The 22,629-nt window shown below is 36.4% G+C and overlaps 1 protein-coding gene across 1 annotated transcript in view; it reads right to left on the reverse strand.

Moving 5' to 3' along the window:
• Window positions 1-13,333: 13,333 nt before the first annotated feature.
• LOC136863136 (EGFR adapter protein) overlaps window positions 13,334-22,629 on the reverse strand; it is a 376,221-nt gene continuing 366,925 nt past the window's right edge. The window contains exon 6 of the mRNA XM_067139483.2: window positions 13,334-13,666. Within this exon, the coding sequence (XP_066995584.1) occupies window positions 13,457-13,666 (210 nt within the window). The 3' untranslated portion in view covers window positions 13,334-13,456. The remainder of the gene's footprint in view (window positions 13,667-22,629) is intronic.

A 22,629-nucleotide genomic window follows, 5' to 3' on the forward strand; every position in this document is an offset into this window, starting at 1 on the left:
TCGGGCTTTGCGGTCCTCCCAGTGCTTCTTCAGACGCTCCATCTTTGTGCCCTTTCCTCAGTTGAAAATGTGTGTGTTGTTGGTTTGTTTTGTGTAAGGGTAAAGCGGAGGTTTGTATTCTTGAGTTTTGTATTCAATTTTACCTTATTTGTGGTGTCTTCTGTTTTAAGGCCTATTTCCTTCAGATCCTCTCTTACTTCTCTGATCCATTTACATCCTGTTGTGGTATTTTTGGAGACGAGATTGTGTTGTACTAGTTGTTTCAGAAGTCTCGAATCCTGCATCCTCATGATATGTCCAAAGAATCCCAGTCTCCTCTTACACATAGTATCTGTAATGGGTTCTAGCTCTTTGTACACAATTTTGTTTTGTTAGGTATTAACCGCCACTGTCCATCTTTCTGGTATTTTTTGTTGATGCAGGTTCTTCCAATCCTCCTTTTAATTTTCTGAAGTCTGTCAGTCTTTGAATGTTTATTCAGGTAAAAGAGTGTTTCTGGTTTTATAACTGTGTTGTAGTGTTTTATTTTTGTATTTATTGATAGACATTTCTTTTTGTATATATCCCATGTTAATTTTTGTGCTTTAGCTAATCTTTTTGTTCTTATTTGGATTGAGATTTTTTCATTTAGGTTATGTGTTATTACTTCTCCAAGATATTTAAATTGAGTTACTATTTTGATTTTATTAACATTTATGGCGACTTCTTTTAGCTGTGTTGGTTTTTGGGGCATAATTTCTGTTTTTTCAAATGATATTTTGAGGCCAATTTTATTTGAAATGTTTTGAAGTTCTGATAGCTGGGTTTTTGCTTCTTTTATGTCCACTGCTAGTAATGCTAAATCGTCAGCAAAACCCAGGTAATTTGTTTTGATTTTTTGGCCAATCTTTCTTGAAATCTACAAATGTTATCACCATATCTCTCTTTCTTCTCCTAAAGCATTCCCTCATTACCATTTCTAGAGCACAGTTAAATAATAGTGGTGAGAGCCCATCTCCCTGCCGTAGTCCAGTTTTAATTTCAAATGTCTCTGATGTTTCACCCCTAGACTTCAATTTTGATTTGGTGTTGGTGAGAGTCAATTTTATCATGTTTATTATTTTGGGGTGTAGTCCAAGGTGTCTTAAAATTTTAAACACAGATTCTCTATGGATGCAATCATAAGCTTTCTTGAAATCTACAAATGTTATCACCATATCTCTGTTTCTTCTCCTGTTATAGTCCATTATCAACTTAAGACTCATGATCTGATCAGGACAGCTCCTCCAAGGTCTGAAACCTCCTTGATATTCTCCTAGTTCTTTCTCAAGTTTGTAAACTTATCCTATTAAGGATGATTATTGAAAATATTTTGTATGTTATGTCTAGGAGCAAGATTCCCCTGTAGTTATTAGGGTTGGTTTTGTCTCCTTTTTTGTGCAGTGGATGAATGAGGGCTGTTGTCCAGTGTTCTGGTAGTTCTTCTTTAATCCAGATAGAGACAAGTTGTTGATGGAGGGCAACTTTTGCTGATGTTTCTGCATATTTCCAGATTTCTGCAAAGGTCTGATCTTCTCCTGGCGGTTTGTAGTTTTTTAATTTATTCAGAGCTTGGTAGACTTCCTTTATTGTGGGGGGATTGATGTTCTCTGGTGATGTTATATCAGGGTGTTGGTGTCCAAATGAAGGAGTTCTGTAGGTTCCTCACAATTTAAAAGCTTGTTGAAATGTTTAGCCAGAATTTCTGCATTGTCTTTATTGTTATGGGCCAGCTTACCATCTTCATCCTTCATCAGTAGGGTCGGGGGTTCATATTTTTGGAGCTGCTTTCTGAAGGTTTTGTAGTAGTCCCTTGATTGAGTTTTAATGAATTGTTCTTCAGTTAACTGCAGGGTGTCCTTATGATATTGTCTTTTTATTCTTATTAAGAATTGGGTAGTTTCTTTTCTCTGTTTTACTAGCTTTTGATAGGATATTTCTGTTTTTTGGGACTGATGTAATAGCCATGCCTGATGTCTTTTCTCCACTGTTTCATCACATTCACTGTTTCACCATTGGTGTTTTTTACGTGGTTTAATTGGAGCCAGGTCTTCTGCAATTTGTTTAAGGTTGTGTACTAAGTCTTCAAGTTTATCTGTGATTTTTATTTTTTCAGTTGCTTTCTGGTAATTTTTGTTGTTGATTAGCTGGGTAGGATCTATTTTTCTTTTAGTTTTAAGTGCTTGCTTTTGTTGTCTCCTCTGGGGAGTGAGTTTAATTTTAATTTTAACTACGTAGTGATCTGAACCTGTGTCTATTCCTCGGAGGACTTTGACGTTATAGATCTCTTTGTGGTGGTATTTGTCCATGCAGACGTGATCTAGTTGCCATTCTCCTTTAGTGCAGTTAGGGTGTTTCCATGTTTTGAGTTTTTGAGGTTTCCTCTTAAAACATGTAGATTTTCAGATTAAATTATGGTTTCTACACAGGTCAACTAGTCTCTCTCCACTTTTATTTGTGTTCTTGTGTGCTGGCCATTTTCCAATGATGTCACGGTATTTTCTTTCTCTGCCTAGTTGAGCGCTGAAGTCACCTATTAATAATTTTATATGATGTTTGGGGATGTTTTCTATGGTCTGGTCCAATAGGTCCCAAAATTCTCCTGTTTCCTCCTGGTCTTTTGAGGAGTTTTATCATTAGTGGGAGCATGGGCATTTATTATAGTATAGATTTTATTAGATGCCTTTAAGGTGAGCGTTGAGAGTCGTGGAGACTGTGATCTGAATTCTTGAACTGAGTTTATTATTTTAAGGCTGACCAAAAATTCTGTTCCAAATTGTGGGACATTCTTCATCACTCTCTTTCCGGGTATACCTTTATAAAGTCTGTACCCTTGAGATTCCAAGGCATCCTGGTCAGTGTTTCTAATTTCCTGTAATCCCATGATCCCATCATGTCGGTGATCACTTTTAGTTTACCGGTTTGCATGAGCGAGTTTATATTGTGTGTAGAGAAGTATGTTATTTTGTCTCGTTTGTGTATGTGGTACTGGGGTATTCCCGTGCCTCCGACTTCACGGTATCTTTCAGGTGGCAGCCCACGTACTTTTCATTACATTAGTTTTCATATATAACTAGTGGACCCGTGCTGCTCCACAGCCTGTCGCAGTCATATTGTTTTGCTTGTCGTTTTCAATAGTTTTATGAACCTTTAATATCAGTAATGTAGTTTATAACACTTCTTTCCATACAATCTTGTCTGTGCTTAACATTTTCAAACGATCTTGCCTGATATAGTGCAGCGTACAATTGGCCGTGCCTGAATACTGGTTCAGATAAGTTTGTTGCTGCGCTTTATTAATGGTCCTACAGAATGCTAGTCACTTGATATCTTTTAAAGTTAAAAACTTCATGATCGTTCCGTATTGAATAGAGAAATAAGAATATGTACAATATTAGAAGGATCCACCTTTCAATACTTCGTTGTAAGTTGAACTAAAAAGAAGTTACAACTTGTTTATTGGGACCGGTTTCGACACATTACAAGTGTCATCATCAGCCAAATAGTAAAGTAGGGCAAAATATAAAGATCTTAAAACAACTAATACATTGAACACAGGCAAAAAATTAACATTGATTCATATCGTAGCAATTCAGTTAATGTCCAAAAACAGAACATTGTTCTGTTTACTGTCTTGACTGCGATCATTGTGTTTTGGACATTAACTGAATTGCTACGATATGAATCAATGTTAATTTTTGCCTGTGTTCAATGTATTAGACTATTTGGCTGATGATGACACTTGTAATGTGTCGAAACCGGTCCCAATAAACAAGTTGTGACTTCTTTTTAGTTCAACTTACAACGAAGTATTGAAAGGTGGATCCTTCTAATATTGTACATCTTCTTATCACTTGATATCTTCTCGCCTGTATGTACGTAGACTTTTTTCTCTTAGCAGCATATAAGTTATTAGGAATGTTCTGCCATCTGTTCAGTATATTCAGAAGCTGGGGAAGGTCAGAGAATCAGAGAGTATCTAACAGAGAACAGTATTCTTCCATCATCAGAGGAAGTGTATACTGTCAAACGGGGTAACTTCGGCCATACAGGGTAACTTCGGCCACTGACGAATAGCAACACTTATTTTCTCCTGCCTCCTATATGGAAAAAGATGAACCACTTGCAACAATTAAAATGCATGTACAATAGAATGCTCTATCAACACTCGGTAGTCCAAAGAACATTGGCAGGCTCATCTTTGAGTCAATCAATTTTTTTCGCAGCCCCGACTATTGTCTTGTTTGGTAACAGCAGAAAACAAACTGTTCTCCAGCCCCAGCATTCTATTCTCCATTTCAAAGGTTTATGGGGTCAAAATGTAAGTACGTCTGGTAACTGATCAACCTAATTTGATGCATTTTATTCAAATAGGTTTTTCAGGAAATAGTTTTGTGATAAAAGTTGTCCTCTTCCGGGGTAACTTCGGCCAAGCCCAGAACGTACGGGAAAACATTACGCGGCCGTGGGTATTGTAATTACAATCCTGTTTACTTCAAGAATGCTTTAGAAGAGATTAATAAAGCTACAATAACAATAAACGGGGAAGTTTATCCCGACAGGGAGAGGAAAGACTGTTCCTATTTTCAATGATAAATAGACGGATATCAGATGACACAGACGATGCGCAATTAAGAACTTGATTGACGGCCCAGATATTTTCTAATTTAGAAGACGATGTATTATGAGAACAGTCTACAAGATTGCTTCTTTTCCGATCTCCTTTTCTCTCCATACTATTGAGCTTTATGATTTTCGTACTTTTAATTTATTATCTTTTTTACCATTACAAATAACTACGCAATGCAACACGTAATTTGTAATATCATAAAATGCTTGTACGCTTAGGCTAAATAAAATAGTCCATTCTTTGTGAAAAATGGGAATTTGATCACTATACTTCTGTTTCACTGCAAATCGTTTTAATTTGTTTGTGATTGTTGATACTGGGCGTTCTGCAGGTTTTAAAAAACATTCACAGAGGCCGAAGTAACACTATATCGAAGAAAACTTCGTTTCCTGAGTTATTTTTATGGCGGACGAAGTTACCCCAAAACATGGGGTAACTCCGGCCACTCTTTCGATAATCATAATTCATTACTGAATAACAATTATAATTATGTTCATATTTAGAAATGAAGAACAAACATGGCAGAACTTATATTAAATTTTTCAGAAAATTAGAGGAAATATTTCACATTTTAATTTAAAAAATATACGAAAAAGTGGCCGAAGTTACCCCGTTTTACGGTACTCTCTGGCTTCACAGGTAGTAATCAAACATGGCTGCATGCAATGACATTACTAAGGATGAAAATCACATATATCAGAATTTATATGAAAGTGTTCATTGCTTAGCAACCTGCTAAGTACAAAATGTATTGCGGGTTAGGGCAAGCCTTAGCCTGCAATTATTGGAGTGATCGTTTAATGATTTGATTTTGTGATTGAGTAATCATAAATTTTGAGTAAAGTTGGACACCTATCAATGTCTCATGATTCACCGGCAGGTAATTCTGGAGAGAATAAAACAGAAATGAAGCAAAATCAGTCCAGTAGAATGGACAGTTGGATTCCCCAGAGCTGTTTTTAGTAAACACTTTTAATATATAGACGAACGGTATAACATATCTAAATTGAGTTAATGATGGAATTTTGCATTCAAAAGGAATTTCAAATATACCATAATAATAAAAATATTATTTATGACCATGGGACTCTGGAATAGGAACAAGAAGTTTGATACATCACTTGTTACAGTAACAGATTTATTTATGGTACTCCATTTTAAAATCATATAGAAATTCTCAATACCGATTTGACATAGCATGATTTCTGAAATGTTAAAGCAGAAAGCAGTGTAAAGCTATTTACAAAATTATTTACCTGTACAGACTAGGTCATAATTGTTGGAACATGGTCACCATATTAATCACATATACAGAATATAGGAGTGTTTTAAGAATTTCAGTATAAATACAAACAGATTCTGATAATTATTCCAAACTCTATCTTAGAGATATCACAAGACATCAAAATATAAATTTCTATATGGATTTAATGTACAGTATATATAAGCAATCAGCCTGGATCATTTTTTCAAGAGAATTGGTCTAAATTTTAAGAGAGTGTTTATATGAAATGTAAGACACTCTGATTTCACACAATTTAGGCTGATTATGAGGATAAGATATAAAGCACAGAAAGAAAAAACAAAAAAAAGGATCTTGTGTTATGATGGTTGTAAGGGAAGTGAGGAACTATGTCAAACATAAACCTCCCTATGCCATATGATCGCTTACTTACTTTGTACGTCTATCTAAGTAATGAAGGTTTTAAAGTCTCCAAAGTCTAGCCTCACATTACACATTACTTTCTCACATTAAAGAGGGCAAATATTTGTTTAAAGGTAAAGGATTTTTTTAAGTCATCTCCATACAGGCCATGAAGGTCCTTGGAGAAGTGGAAGGTAAAGGGCCTCAGTACCTGGTGGGGTGGAGTGGTTAGCTCTACACCCAGCCACCTTTTCCCCCAGGAATTAACCCGGTACTCATTTTTGGTGTAGGCTCAGTGAACCTCAGGACTCTGTGCACCTCCGGAAGTGGAACTCATTTCTTAAATTTTTGACTTCCTGACTGGGAATTGAACCCACATCCCTCCGGATGGTCCAAGCATGCCTTTACTGCCTCAGCCAGGCAGCCCCTAAAAGGAATTAGGGATTGGAATAATTTATCAAGGGTGATGTTCAATAAATTTCAAACTTAATTTAAGAAAAGAATTGATAGGGAATATGCCATGCCACCTGGACAAAATTCCTAAATGCAGATCAGTTGTGATTGATTGACTGATTGAGATGGAGTACACCAAGGATAATGCATAAGCCTTAGAAATGATCAGTGCACTGTTTTGGTACACATTCCACTCTACAATTTTAAAACAGGTGCAAAACTGAACAAAGAATTTGAGGACCAAAATACTACAGGAACATTTACTATTTTTGAAAGTGAACCATGTAAACTAACAGTAAGATCTGTCTAAACTCCCCAAAAGTAGCCAATCACATTTTCAAGCATCCAGGCAGTTTACAAGGAGAATCAGTGAAAATGATATTCAGGATGGTGACTTCTCTTGGAATGAACGGCAACTACTTGTTGGTATAGTAACTGGCTCTAAGTAGCCTTTATTGAACCAAGACATCGTTCACAGACTTTCTGGCTTTCTTCAACTACTTCCACTTGGAAATATAGAGTCTTTCCTTTATAGTGGTACCTATTCCATGTAGCCTACACTTCACCTATGCCTCCTATGGTGGTTACTTCGATAATAGCATTCTGTGAGGGCAATTTATATTCTGATCTTAGTCAAAATGATCACAGTTCTTTTTGAAACAGAACATAAACTTTGTTTCATGACATAAGAACTTGGCCCTTATACCACAAGTATAGAGTGAAATGTTATAAGTAAAATGTTTCCAACTGTTGCCACATTTATTATTTCCCAATCTCTGGATTTTCATTCCAGTGTCTCTTTCTTACAATCCCACTCTAGAACACTTCAACCATAACTGATGGCTGACATAATAGAATCATTGTCCACAGTGGCAGAAGCAGAGAACTGATAACGTGATTTTTGAGGGTTCAGTTTATGGTTTCTTTGTCGGTCCCTTTACTAACTGTTGTCGCACATCCAACAATTATAGATTATTGTTAGACAGGTGCTGGCCCCATGACCTAGAGGTAGCATGCCTGCCCCTTACCCAGAGGCCCCAGGTTCAATTCCTGGCTAGGTCAGGGAGTTTTACCTGCATCCAAAGGCTGGTTCATGGTCCACTCAACCTACATGATTAGAGCCCTATTTTCCATACTAGCGTGGTTAATTATATCTCCTCATTCCCAATTATTAAAATACAACTAATTGTCTATAAATTATTTTCTTGCAGGTATTTCTTGCTTTCTTTTAAAATTTGCCTGAATAAACACATATTTTAAAGAAGTGATACAGTATTTTGCTTATACTTTTATTATTCTTCATTTAAATACTAGCATAGGGTGATTGGGCATCATAATTAACTAGGGCGATAAGTGAGCTATCTGACTGTGAGATGACAGCCCTGATCCAAGAAGCCAAGAATAATGACTGAGAGTATTTTTCGCACTGATCACAAGTCACCTCATAATCTGCAGGCTTTTGGGCTGAACAGCAGTTGCTTGGTAGGCGAAGGCCCACTGGGGCTGTATTGCCATGGGGTTTGGTTTTGTCAGGCAGGGTTCCCTAGTCGCAAAACTAAGTTTACTTGCACTCTTGAATATCAGTAGAGCTTGCATTATAACAAGTACAGTATTACAGTCTTCAGTTTTAGGTACTTTTATTGCTCTGATCTACAATATTACACAGAAAGTTTCTCAGTATGGGCAGTAAGACTAACTAGTTTTTTGAAATCAAGTTTCTAAAAATAAAATTGACAGTCACAAGTGTAGAATATTTTAAATGATGCCTTATCCAAGAAAGAATATAAAAAGCAGTGTTTCAAGAGGAGAAATGCGATAGACTTTATGGAAAGTTCAAAAAATCAGAAGAAAGAAATAGATCATGTAGCATATCACAGTAAACAAGAATGTTCTTGGGAACATAAATGAGAAGTCATGTCTGAGTTAAAAAATATTCCTTTATAAATACAAGTAAGTAAAAGTAAGTACTAGCATGGTTAATTATGATATCTCCTAATTCTCAATTGTTAAAGTACAATGAATTGTCTATAAATTGTTTACTTGCAGGTATTCATCACTATAATTCTTTCTTTTAAAATTCATCTGAATAAACACATATTTTAAATAACTGATATATTATTTTGCTTATAATTTTATTATTATTCATTTCAATACTACCATAGGGCAACTGGGCATCATAATTAACTAGGTGGACAAGTATTAAGTGCAAGTACTATATATTATGAGCTTTAAAAAGCATGTCAGTAATATTGAGGACAAGCCATTTAAAAATGCAAAATTAAGAAATTATTATTTCTAGTTTGCTGTAAAAGTAGGAATTCAAAGATAAAAACATGCAGATAGAGATACATGTAAACACTATTAGGTACCAGTACCATAAGAACACAGAAATAAATTATAATATCCCATAATGAAATTTAGGTTTGGTAGTACATACGAGCAATCGTATTAAACAATGAAGAATAATGAAAGAGAGAAAAACATTTGAACTTCAAGATCAATTCTGATCCACTTATGGTGACCATGTTCCTGTTAAATAAACGAAGAACATGACTATATTAACAATCCTTGCTCTAACTAATCTCACGATGCGGTAGCACTTGTCCTTCTAGATGCAGCACATTTCTGTTATACCTTCCTGGTTGAATATTATCTTGCGAAATAGGAGTCCGTCAATGAAGAACAGAGTTGTAGCTGTTAACACTTTCTTTACAAACAAATAAATCTTCTTTTTTTATAGCCTGTATCCTCTAAAAGTTGAAAAATATAATATGGCTGTCACACCTTATGTAAGTATACAATATATGTCTATAGAGAGTTTATATCTCAACATATATGTCGGCACTTGATTTTAACATGAACTTTCATACATAAATTAGAAAAGTTTGCCTTTGGTTTGCTTTCACTTTGAAAATACATTCACATCCCCATTTCTTTTAAACACTCTACAATAAACACTTACAGTATCTCTTATTCAATAATGTGAAACACATGTTAAACATACCACAAGAAACACATTTACAAATAGCTTATTATATTTTTAGGATGCTTTCACAGATGACTACCACAGGACGAGCAAAGGCATCTCCGAAGTTGCAAATAGTCTTGTTACAGTTCGAGTTTCACTGTACACTAGCACCACAGAATACTAGTTCTTTCTTATGCTATCCATATTTTACATTTTACACTGTAGAACTGATAGCTATTAATAAATATGTTACCAGCTATGCTAATCAAGGAGCACGTTGCTGTCGTGTTTAGTGATGGCAACGCAAGGGTGAGATTCACATGACTAGTACACTACGATTTGCCACAGCTATATGCAGCATCTCAAATGTAGTCACTGTAAGTTTTGAGAACACACTCTCTTCATCCACATTGTAAGCCAAGTGATCACAATTATGATCCCACACCCTATAAGGCTCATGTCTAGTGCAGTAAGTCAGCCTTAATCTGACTTCTGTAAGACACATTATATCTTTTATGGAAAACTGTTAGCCCATTTTCTAAAGCATAAATGTCAAGGTATCTAAGTACCAAAAGTTCACATTTAGTTGGGTTCTTTTCTTCTCTTCAATGGATTCTATGAACCATCATCAATGTACTGTGAATGGATCATAATCCAAGTCAAGCTTTTATAGTATTTTAATAATGGCAATTTATGGCATGTGTTGCATGTACAGGAGTTCAGCTGGGGCAAGGGATCTAAAACCATTAGTGACCATTCTATTTGACACTCACGAAGGCTACAGCTGAAAATTTTAGACCTTTGTCTTTCTTTTGTGTGCACTTTATCCATGTGCTTACAACGTAAGTCGTTGTTCTCTATCTGTTTGCTATAAGTATAGACAGTGTATCTTATTCACGATATCTTTCTCACCTGAACATTCATGATGCAGTGACAATGCGTCACATGGTTCAACTTGGCAGCATACCTGTGTTCAGAAATAAATTCTGTGCTTTCTTTTTCTGAAAACTGGCATTAATTTGTGATAACAGAACAGTCTAGATGACAACAAAAGCCTGATGATGATAGAGAGAGGGATAAACAAAAAGAAAATTATAAGATTTCTGGTGATGATTATAAGACGAGAATGGAAAAACACATTCAAGCTAAGAAACCACCATAAAAACGAAGTACAAACTCTGATTTGGGTTCTTTCAAAATAAAATAATGGCTCACCTATTAGCAACTGTATCTCTATGTATGTTTGTCTGTTTTAAGAAAATTCAGTTAATACGTGGATATATTAAAAAATACTACTTCATCCTTCATCATTAATGGTACTCAGGTCTCTTATACAGTCTTTATTGATGGTACTATCTCATATTCACATATATTTTTAAAAACATGTAATATTATACTTGTCCATCTTTGTAGCAGTTTGAACTAAGTATGTCGGAGTTCAACAGGGTAGTTGTTTATCCCCACTATTCTTTATTACTATGAGGGATGATGTAATAAAGACTGTTGAAAAGGAAGATAAGATGACAAATTTTTAGCTTTTGCTGGTGATATCATGATGTGGAGTGAGCTTGAAGCTAAAGTGCAGGCAGTTAAATCTTTGGAAAAGAGTGTTTGATAAGAAGGGGCTAAATATAAGCAAAAATAAGACAGTTGGCTTGGTTATGAGCAGCAAACATGAAAAGATTCATCTCTAAACTGGTACTGACAACTTAGACATCTTTTTCTTTTTTTTTTCCCTTCTTTTTTTAAATACAACTGTTTTGTTAACTCAAATTCAGTTTCGGTGCACTGAAGAACCTAACTGTTATAAAATAACTGATTCAAAACTGAAAAGAGATGGCTTCAGATACCTCAACTTAGACATCATCAACTATTTAAAATAGTTAGGCAGCTATTTCTCTTCGAACACCACCAAACATGACATCAGCAATAGGAGCATAACAATACTACCGCTCTATTTGTCACCTCCAACATTCTTCAACATTCTGATATTACATACTGCTCTAGTAATAAGCTTGGAATGTCTTGAGGTTTTTTAATACTTGGGTACTTTCTTTGAATGTTTAATTTTGTATTAACTGTATTAACTGTATACTATTATTAAATCATTTCGGAAAAGGCTAGGAAAGCAACAGATAGGGAATCTGCCACCTGGGCGACTGCCCTAAATGCAGATCAGTATTGATTGATTGATCCTGTGGGATGGTGCTTTTCCCTAGGCCTCCAAGGTTGCACTGTATTGATAGTATCTTGTACCAATCCTGACCTACGGACTTGAAGCAGCTTTCCAAGTTCCTTGAAAATATACCTATTTAAGAAAAAGCTAGGTAAACAATTATAAATAAATGTAAATATGAGGTAAACAACTGATAGGGAATCTGCCACCTGGGCAACAGCCCTAAATGCAGATCATTGTTGATTGATTGATTGATTGATTGCTTGCTTGCTTGCTTGATTGATTGATTGATTGACTGACTGATTGATTAATGACAGCACCAGACAACAGGAGACTCTATAAGCAACTCACATGAAGTTCCTATGATCTTGTTTACACAAAACCAGAAGAGAAAATAAGGAAAGAGGAATTTCACGAGCAGCTTGGATTGGGAAGAAGTTTGTCGGATATATTAGCGCTTGGTAGACTGAAGTGGTATGGTCATATGAAGACAATGGCACATAATAGGACCCAAGAATATATTTTGGTCAAAATGTCCCAGGCAAAAGACCATGAGGAAGGGCTGGAGACATTTGGAGAAAAAAGTCTGGAGAGAATTATCCAAGAGAGACACAGGCTGGCAACAAAAACTAGAACAGCAAATATGGTTGGATCTAACAAATTGGAAAGGGCTCATTTATACCCACACCTAGCTTGCTGGAGCGGAGAAATGGTACTCGTAATTATGTTGGCAACTTATTTCATAATACATTTTTTCTCCTGTCCTGAATATTGTTATTTTGGTACTTAGATCCCTTGACATTTCCACTCTTTAGTTAATAATTTGATTGAAAAAACTGTTGGTTAAATGACAGCAGTAGTTTTAGGGAAATAGAAAGCTTGGAATATGGGAGCATACAGTTATATCCAACAACAGTTAGAACAATTAAACACATTTCTCTTTGGCAACCACCTTCAAAATATCTTGTGGTATTTCAGCACATGTACACATCACAGTTAATGAACTCCTGTCATAAATATTTCAATACTATTATTAATTTACAAAACTGTTAATTCAATTGTTGAATTGGCAGAATCTTTCCTCACTTTTTTTTTTTTAAACCCAGGTTTTTTTAAGGTGTGTATTTGATTGTTCAGAGTCTAGAAATATGTAGAAATGCACAAACCATTTTAAAGATGTTTAGTACATGTGATATATATAACAATAGACATTACAGCAGATGAGAGTATTTCTGGATGATAGTTAAAAGCTTTAATTTCATTCCCAACCACAAATAGTCTGGTAGATTACTTGTACATGAATATATTATCAAATATATTGGAAACATCAATAAACTTTACATCAATAGAAATATTCATCACATATTGTCTGAAAAGGATTTATCCAAGCTTTCTATTAATTACTTGTCAACACACTGACTAGTGAAATTAATTTTTGTAAATTTGTGAATGGGTGGTCACTTTATTTTCTGTATGTAACTTTCACCTGTCATAACACTGGTGAGGTAAGGATCCGTATCACATAGTTCTTCACACACACACGGTAAGGCAAGACTTACAACTGTACTACACATTGAGATCGGCCATCATTTTGCGGAAATCAGCTAGAGTATTGTAATCTGGATCAGAATCAATATCGGCAAAGTCTCGACTGGAGTCAGATTTGGCAAAACTTGGGTTGTAGCGGCTGAGGGAGAGCGGACAAGGCAGCAATTCAGGCATGACTGAGTGGTGCGTGATCAGTGCTGTTAGTGTTGAAAACTCCTTGGTGAACCCCTTTAAAGAAAACAAACTTTGAATTAGGACACAGAATATCTATAAAGATAAGGAAGTTAACAAACTGGAAACAGTAACACACTTATGAAAGTATGAGTAATATGCTGAAACAAGATTTGTAAAAACTCTGGTTCAGTAGCTAACTTACAACTTGTAGCTTCACAATGTTTAAGTCTTACTTTATAATTTCCTCATTATTTTAAAGAAAAGACTTGCTTTGCTTTTCTTAAATCTTACAGTATTACCAGTCCCGTGTTTTTTGCAGGATTAAGCATTGAACTATAACTGCACGGTATGCTGATCTCTGTTCACAAGTATTCATTTCTACAACTGGCTTTACATTGCACCAACCCAGATAGGTCTTATGGTGATGATGGGACAGAAAAGGGCTAGGAGTTGGAAGGAAGTGGCTGTGGCCTTAATTAAGGTACAGCCCCAGCATTTACCTGGTGTGAAAATGGGAAACCATGGAAATTGTACATATTCAGTAGCTGAATGAAATATACATGATGACATAAATTTTAATTTGAAGGGCATAATCCGATCTGTTTTCTCTTGACTCAGTATGAGCTTCAACATTCTGATATTACATACTGCTCTAGTAATAAGCTTGGAATATCTTGAGGTTTTTTTATACTTGGGTACTTTCTTTGAATGTTTAATTTTGTATTAACTGTGCAAAGTGATTTTTTAAAGATTTCTTTATTGTGACATTGACTGATAGTTTACAAACTCTTTTGTAAATTTAGAGTTATTATTATGTCTTTAAGTTCTAGTTTGAGATTATAATTTTGCATTAAACTATTCCTTTGTGGCAGCCCAGATTGTCAAGAATGTAGCTGATCCTTTCAAACAAATAATAAAAGTAAGTTATAACTGTATGCTGTATAGCTGTATAACTATAAGCTATAACTCCTCGTGTAATAGATATGATTTCACTGACGATTCTGTCACTAGGAATGTCCACCAATTAGGCTATAGAACCCAAAACCTGTGGCCTTAACACAGATATTGGTCATTCTGGACAAATTCTTGTTCACTCTTCTCAAACCAAATGCCGATGGAGATTGAACTTGGACTTAAACGGCATCCAATCACAAGTCATCTCAGCGACCACAAAAGCCATGGATTCGACTCTAATATTGGTTGTTTTCCCTTATTTATACATATCAACCCCTCCCCTAGAGGTGCTAAGAGTGTTTTACCATCGCAGTATTTTTTCCAGATAGCAAGTCACGTGTGTACCAAGTTAGGTTGAGAGCCGTGCTGGAACATACACACATTAATCCATAATTTCAGTAATTTTTTAACAGTTTCTTCTCACTCCCTGAAATGGTGTATGGCTTTTAGTGCCAGGAGTGTCTGAGGACATGTTTGGCTCGCCAAGTGCAGGTCTTTCGATTTTGATGCCCGTAGGTGACATGCGCATTGTGATGAGGATGAAATGATATGCCAATGGGGGTGACCTTAAACAGCATCCAGAGAGTCACTGTTGATCTCAGTGACCCCGAAAACTATGGATTCGGCACTATTTTCGATTTTTTTTTTATGCTTACCCCCACAGTGTTTGTATCCAGATAATAAATTATAAGTGAACCTAGTTTGGTTCAAAATTGCTCCAGTGATTTAGGAGCAGATGTGAAAAGGAACTTCATAAAACATGGTGGCATGTTCCCATCCTCATATATACAGACACGGTTATGAACCTCCTAGCAAGAATGGTACTTTATAAAACATGACAGTATGTTCCCATCCTCCTTTATACAATATTTCTTACCAGACTATCATGATACAGAGTAAGTCGCTGTCACCTAGCAACAATCTGTCCATCAAGGTGGATCCAAATCTTGGTGCGCCTTTGTAATTAAATGAATTACATAAAATTACTCATCATAAAAAACTATCTATCAAGTTTTCTTCAAACTGCTCCAGAAATGTGTTGCCTTCCACATTGAAACACATCAGGTGCTGCAGTCAAACAGCCATCCGGGGTGCTTTTACACCTGGAGTATCCACTGGCTTCAGATCTTCTGGTAGCCTAACTCCTGCTGGATAATGTGTTGCACGATACTGAAGCTGATGTTGAGATCCACTGCCAGCGCATGAATGGTTATGCACTGGTCTGCTGTAATCGCCTCATCCACCACCCGCTTGCTGTCCATAATGGATGAAGCTGGCCTCCCAGATCAACCGGCATCTTGTGTCAAAACGCGACCTGCACGGAACTTGGTGCACCATTCCACAACGGTGATTCTTGACAGACATGTTGCCCCATACATTCTTTATTCCTTGATGGATGACCACCAGTGTTTGTCCTTTGGCAGTTTTTTTCTTTTTCGCAATTTGTTTTACGTCGCACCAACACAGATGATGGGATAGGAAAAGCCTAGGAATGGAAAGGAAGTGGCCATGGCCATAATTAAGGTACAGCCCCAGCATTTGCCTGGTGTGAAAATGGGAAACCACGGAAAACTATCTTCAAGGTTGCCGCAAGTGAGGTTCGAACCCACTATCTCCTTTGGCAGTGAAGAACAGAATAACAGTACATCAGTCCTGTTTGGAGGCATTTGGTAATAATGTTGCCTTCAATCACTACTGATCTGCATTTAGGGCAGTCGCCCAGGTGGCAGATTCCCTCTCTGTTGTTTTCCTAGCCTTTTCTTAAATGATTGCAAAGAAATTGGAAAATTATTGAACATTTCCCTTTGGTAAGTTATTCCAATCCCTAAGTCCCCTTCCTATAAACGAATATTTGCCCCAATTTGTCCTCTTGAATTCCAACTTTATCTTCATATTGTGATCTCTCCTACTTTTAAAGACACCACTCAAACTTATTTGTCTGCTGATGTTCTCCCACGCCATCTCTCCACTGACAGCTCGGAATATACCACTTAATTGAGCAGCTCGTCTCCTTTCTCCCAAGTCTTCCCAGCCCAAACTTTGCAACATTTTTGTAACGCTACTCTTTTGTCGGAAATCACCCAGAACAAATCGAGCTGCTTTTCTTTGGATTTTTTCCAGTTCTTGAATCAAGTAATCCTGGTGAGGGTCCCATACACTGGAACCAAACTCTAGTTGGGATCTTACCAGAGACTTATATGCCCTCTCCTTTACATCCTTACTACAACCCCTAAATACCCTCACAACCATGTGCAGAGATCTGTACCCTTTATTAACAATCATATTTATGTGATTACCCCAATGAAGGTCTTTTCTTATATTAACACCTAGGTATTTACAATGATCCCCAAAAAGAACTTTCACCCCATCAAAGCAGTAATTAAAACTGAGAGGACTTTTCCTATTTGTGAAACTCACAACCTGACTTTTAACCCCATTTATCATCATACCATTGCCCACCGTCCTCCTCACAACACTATCGAGGTCACCCTGCAGCCGCTCACAATCTTATAAATTTATTACTCTGTACAGAATAACATCATCTGCAAACAGCCTTATCTCTGATTCCACTTCTTTACACAACATTGATATATATAAGAACACATAAAGGTCCAATAATACTGCCTTGAGGAATTCCCCTCTTAATTATTACAGGGTCAGATAAAGCTTCGCCTACTCTAATTCCCTGAGTTCTATTTTCTCGAAATATAGCCACCCATTCAGTCACTCTTTTTTCTAGTCCAATAGCACTCATTTTTGCCAGTAGTCTTCCATGATCTACCTTATCAAATGCCTTAGATAGGTCAATCGCAATACAACCCATCTGGCCTCCTGAATCCAGGATATCTGCTATATCTTGCTGAAATCCTACAAGCTGAGCTTCAATGGAATAACCTTTCCTAAACCCAAACTGCCTTCTGTCAAACCATTTATTAATTTTGCAAACGTCTAATATAATAAAAAAGAATGCTTTCCCAAAGTTTACATGCAATGCATGTCAAACTGACTGGCCTGTAATTTTCAGCTTTATGTCTATCACCCTTTCGTTTATACACAGGGGGTACTATAGCAACTCTCCATTCATTTGGTATAGCTCCTTCAACCAAACAATAATGAAATAAATATTCAGATATGGTACTATATCCCAACCCATTGCCTTTAGTATATCCCCAGAAATCTTATCAATTCCAGCTGCTTTCTAGTTTTCAACTTTTGTATCTTACTGTAAATGTCATTGTTATCATAGGTAAATTTTAATACTTCTTTAGTAGGCTATTAGTCACCTCCTCTATCTGGAAATTATCCTTGTAACCAACAATCTTTACATACTGCTGACTGAATACTTCTGCCTTTTGAAGATCCTCGCATACACACTCCCCTAGTTCATTAATGATTCCTGGAATATCTTTCTTTGAACTTGTTTCTGCCTTAAAGTACCTATACATACCCTTCCATTTTTCACTAAAATTTGTATGACCACCAATTATGCTTGCCATCATGTTATCCTTAGCTGACTTCTTTGCTAGATTCAATTTCCTAGTAAGTTCCTTCAATTTCTCCTTACTTCCATAACCATTTCTATTTCTTTCCAACCTGCACCTCCTTCTTAGTCTCTTTTCTTCCCTGTTATAATATAGCATAGGTTATAGTGGCTCGTTCTCCGACTATACATACCAATTTTCATTGAGACAGGACCACTAATAACGTAAATATTTAAGAATTAAATTTTTGGTTTTCCCCTAAACTACCATTTTACTCATCGTGAATAAAATTATTTATAGCCTAGACTATAGCGACTTATTCCTCGACTTTTCATACCAATTTTCAATAAGATAGGACCAATAATAACATAAATATTTGAAAATTAAGTTTTAGACCTTCCCTTAAACTACCATTTCTATCAGAGTGAATAAAATTATTTATGGCCTAGATTGTAGCGACGTATTCCTCGACTTTGCATACTGATTTTCATTAAATCCTCTTTAGCCGTTTTCTAGTGATGCGTGTACATACATACATACAGACAGACAGAAACTACGGAAACGTAAAAAATGCATTTTCTTGTTACTGTGGACATGACCGATACAGAAATACCATTCTTTTCAAATTCTGAGCAATGTACAGACAAAACTCATATTTTATATATATAGACTACGACAAAAACAGCTTCGTGATCACTAATACCATGCATTACTTCGGTTTCTCTATAGAGCTCATCTGGTTTTATCAGCACCACATCCAAAATATTCTTCCCTCTAGTTGGTTCCATCACTTTCTGAATCATCTGCCCTTCCCATATTAACTTATTTGCCATTTGTTGTTCATGCTTCCTGTCGTTCGCATTACCTTCCCATTGACAATTCGTAAATTGAGATCACCTGCTACTATTACATTCCTTTCCATATCATTTCCAACACAGCTGATTATCTTATCAAATAATTCTGAATCAGCGTCAGCACTACCCTTTCCCGGTCTATTCACTCCAAAGACATCAAGTTGCCTATTATCTTTAGAGATGAGCCTTACACCCAAAATTTCATGTTTTTCATCTTTAACTTTCTCGTAGCTTACAAATTCTTCTTTCACCAGAATGAATACTCCCCCTCCTACCATTCCTATCCTATCTCTACGATACACACTCCAGTTCAGTGTGAATATTTCTTCATCCATTATATAATTTCTCAGTCATGATTCAACTCCTATTACAATATCTGGTAGGTATATCTATATAAATAAAATTGTTTCTGTTTGTCTGTTTGTCTGTCTGTTTGTCTGTTCCACCATCACGTCGAAACGGCTGGATAGATCTCAACCAAACTTCATATTTAGAGTATACTGACCCCGGGGAAGGTTTCGATATGCATATCATTTTAAAATCTTTGAAAAGACGGGGGTTTTATAGGAAAAACGGTTTTCCTCCATTTTCTCTTATACTATTATAGGCAAAATATCGAATTTGTCGTATAAGGACGAGACAAAGCTCAATTTAATCCTCTTGACGCAAAGAACAAAACTCGGTAAGCCCTATGGGCCCGAAAACCATGTTTTAAGGCCCTAAAACCAACCGTTACGGAGATATTGGCACCACACTACCCCTGCTCTAGGAATCGGATAAAGAAATGAACTGCCGTAACCATGGCAACGTCAGCTCCAGGATTCTAGAGCAGTGAGATTATGCATGTACGTTTGGGCATAGCTGTCAACCAAAATAGGTACAAATAAGACTTAATATCTGGGAAAAAAATATACTGTTGTGTAAGGGACTCATAGGACTCCTTTGGGCGGGGATGGAAAGGGGGTGAAGAACGAGTGTAAAAATCTATATAAATAAAATTGTTTCTGTTTGTCTGTCTGTTTGTCTGTTCCACCATCACGTCGAAACGGCTGGATAGATCTCAACCAAACTTCATATTTAGGGTATACTCATCCCGGAGAAGGTTTTGATATGCATATCATTTTAAAATCCTTGAATAGACAGGGGGTTTATAGGAAAACCAGAATGGTTTTTCCACCATCACGTCGAAACGGCTGGATAGATCTCAACCAAACTTCATATTTAGAGGATACTCATCGCGGGGAAGTTTTCCATATGCATATCATTTTAAAATATTTGAATATATGGGGGGTTTATAGGAAAATCAGAATGGTTTTTCCACCATCACGTCGAAACGGCTGGATGGATCTCAACCAAACATTGTATTTAGAGTATACTAATCCCGGGGAAGGTTTAGATATGCATATCATTTTAAAATCCTTGAATAGACGGGGGGTTTATAGGAAAACCAGAGTGGTTTTCCCACCATCACGTCGAAACGGCTGGATAGATCTCAGCCAAACTTCATATTTAGAGTATACTCATCCCAGGAAAGGTTCCGATATGCATATAATTTTAAAATCTTTGAACAGACGGGGTGTTTATAGGAAAACCACAGTGGTTTTCCTCTATTTTCTCTTATACTATTGATTTTCTGTAAACTTCGTTTACCGTACGTGAAACGTCTCTTCATTATAAACAACTTTCGTTATGTTCATAATTTACCTTACTCTTCACATGACGGAGAAATTTACAATTTTCTGCTGGTATCATGCTCTGCATTTAGTGACCGACAGACCGACAACGAACCTACAGGTTACCATGGCAACGTCTCTGACTGCATGCCAGTAGGGAAGTAACGTATTGCCATTTTCCTCATCATGCTTTTAAATTCGTGGTTGTTCCTTGGGTAGATGGCAAGAGAGGCATCAATCGGCTCATCTGCGGGATATTGGCGGAATATCGTTGGAGGTTATAACCGCCCTCGAATAGATTAAGTAATAACACCATTAGTCATCTTCATATTTGTTTACCTAAGAATCACTGAACCTAAATTTCTCCTCTGTTAGCGCTTTATTATATCCATAACTCACGGCATTTATTTATTTGTCGTTATCCGGCTGTCCTCAGTTATAATCCATTTTCTATTAGTTTCAACATTCTTAACTGTATTATTTTCTTCCTTAATTACGCCGTATGTACGTGAATGCTAGAAACTACTGGATGCATTTCCACCAAGATTCGTATTTAGAATACACCTGTCCTTGATAGGTTTCAGGGCAAATATTGTTTCTAAATCCCTGAACTAACTGGGGGTTTATACGAAACCGAAACAGTGATTTTGCACTTCCAAAAAATATACACAACAAAAGTTTATGGAAGTCTACCTACCTTGGTAGAAATTAATGTCTAAACCTTTTTTTCTCATGTGCATCATTTCGATACGAGGATCAATAAGGGAGATATCATTAAAGGACCGTTTTTCTGTACAAGTCCCATCGGACTTAACTCACGAGCGGGTGCGTGTAAAGCGTATTCCTTACAACTTGAAAACTACTGAAGACATTCGAAACAAAATTTATATTTAGCATCCACCTGTCCAAAGGTAGGTTTTAAACGTAAATAACATTTCATGTTCCGGAATGGACTGGCGGTTTATAAGGAACCGAAATGGTGATTTTACTCTTCCACAATATATACAGAACAAGACCAACCTGACTGGAAATCGACCAAACCTGATGGAATTCCACCTCTAAACCTTTTTTTTCATGTGCATTTTTTCGTCAGGAGGATTAATAAGGGAGATATCATGAATGGTCACTTTTGCAGGTTAAGTCCAGCGGACATAGCCCAAAAGGTGTTTTACATGGAGCAGATTCCTTATCTATATAAATCAAATCGTAACGACTGTGTACCTCTACACTGACTATTTTGGCGAAATTTTCGTACAGCTTTCCGTTTAAGGGGTAATAATAACAATCTCCATAATTTTTGATTTCCTGAAAGTCCTAATTTTTACCCGCCTCGCCCAAAATCCACATTGTGGCATAATCTGCCAGAAGAATAAGAAGATAATTGAAATTTGACAAAATTATACGTTTTAGCCCGTAACGAATGAAAAATCCTATATCATTAAATTTTTCATTTTTTATCCCCGAAGAATATCGAAATATGCAGGCAATTTTAATGATGGTGCAGACCTTCGGAAATTCCTATCACGTAACGGATTGCACAATCTCCGTTCAATTTGGAATGATCTACAACCTTGGTCTTATGACTTTATGCCGTATCTGTATCCCTTTTACGTTTGATTTTTCTCTATTAATCGATGTTAAGTCAATTTGGAATTTTCACATGCATTATTCATACTTTCAATTACTTATATGAAATACAGAATCATCAAACTCTTCACGAAAATTGGCCCACTCAGTAGCCATATGTGAGCCAAATGCTACGTATGTAGCTGTCACATTATTATCCGAAAAGTAATGTAATGTGAGATGATCTTACAAAACCTTTTCCCTGTTCCACGTTTCTAAATCTGACCCAAGAATAGATGACATATCATTGGACCAGCCATTTAGGCCACTAAATCCGGCGTGTCTTATGGTATAATCCTTTGTCGATATGACGTACGTTTAGTAGCAGTTAATCTGTAAATGAAGGTCTTCAATATTGTAAACACGCATATACTTTCGTATGTCGATCTATATATATTCACTGATGTCGATTTAGCGATCGAGAAAGG

Source organism: Anabrus simplex, chromosome 1 (genome assembly GCF_040414725.1).
Source record: "Anabrus simplex isolate iqAnaSimp1 chromosome 1, ASM4041472v1, whole genome shotgun sequence".
Lineage (NCBI taxonomy): Eukaryota > Metazoa > Arthropoda > Insecta > Orthoptera > Tettigoniidae > Anabrus > Anabrus simplex.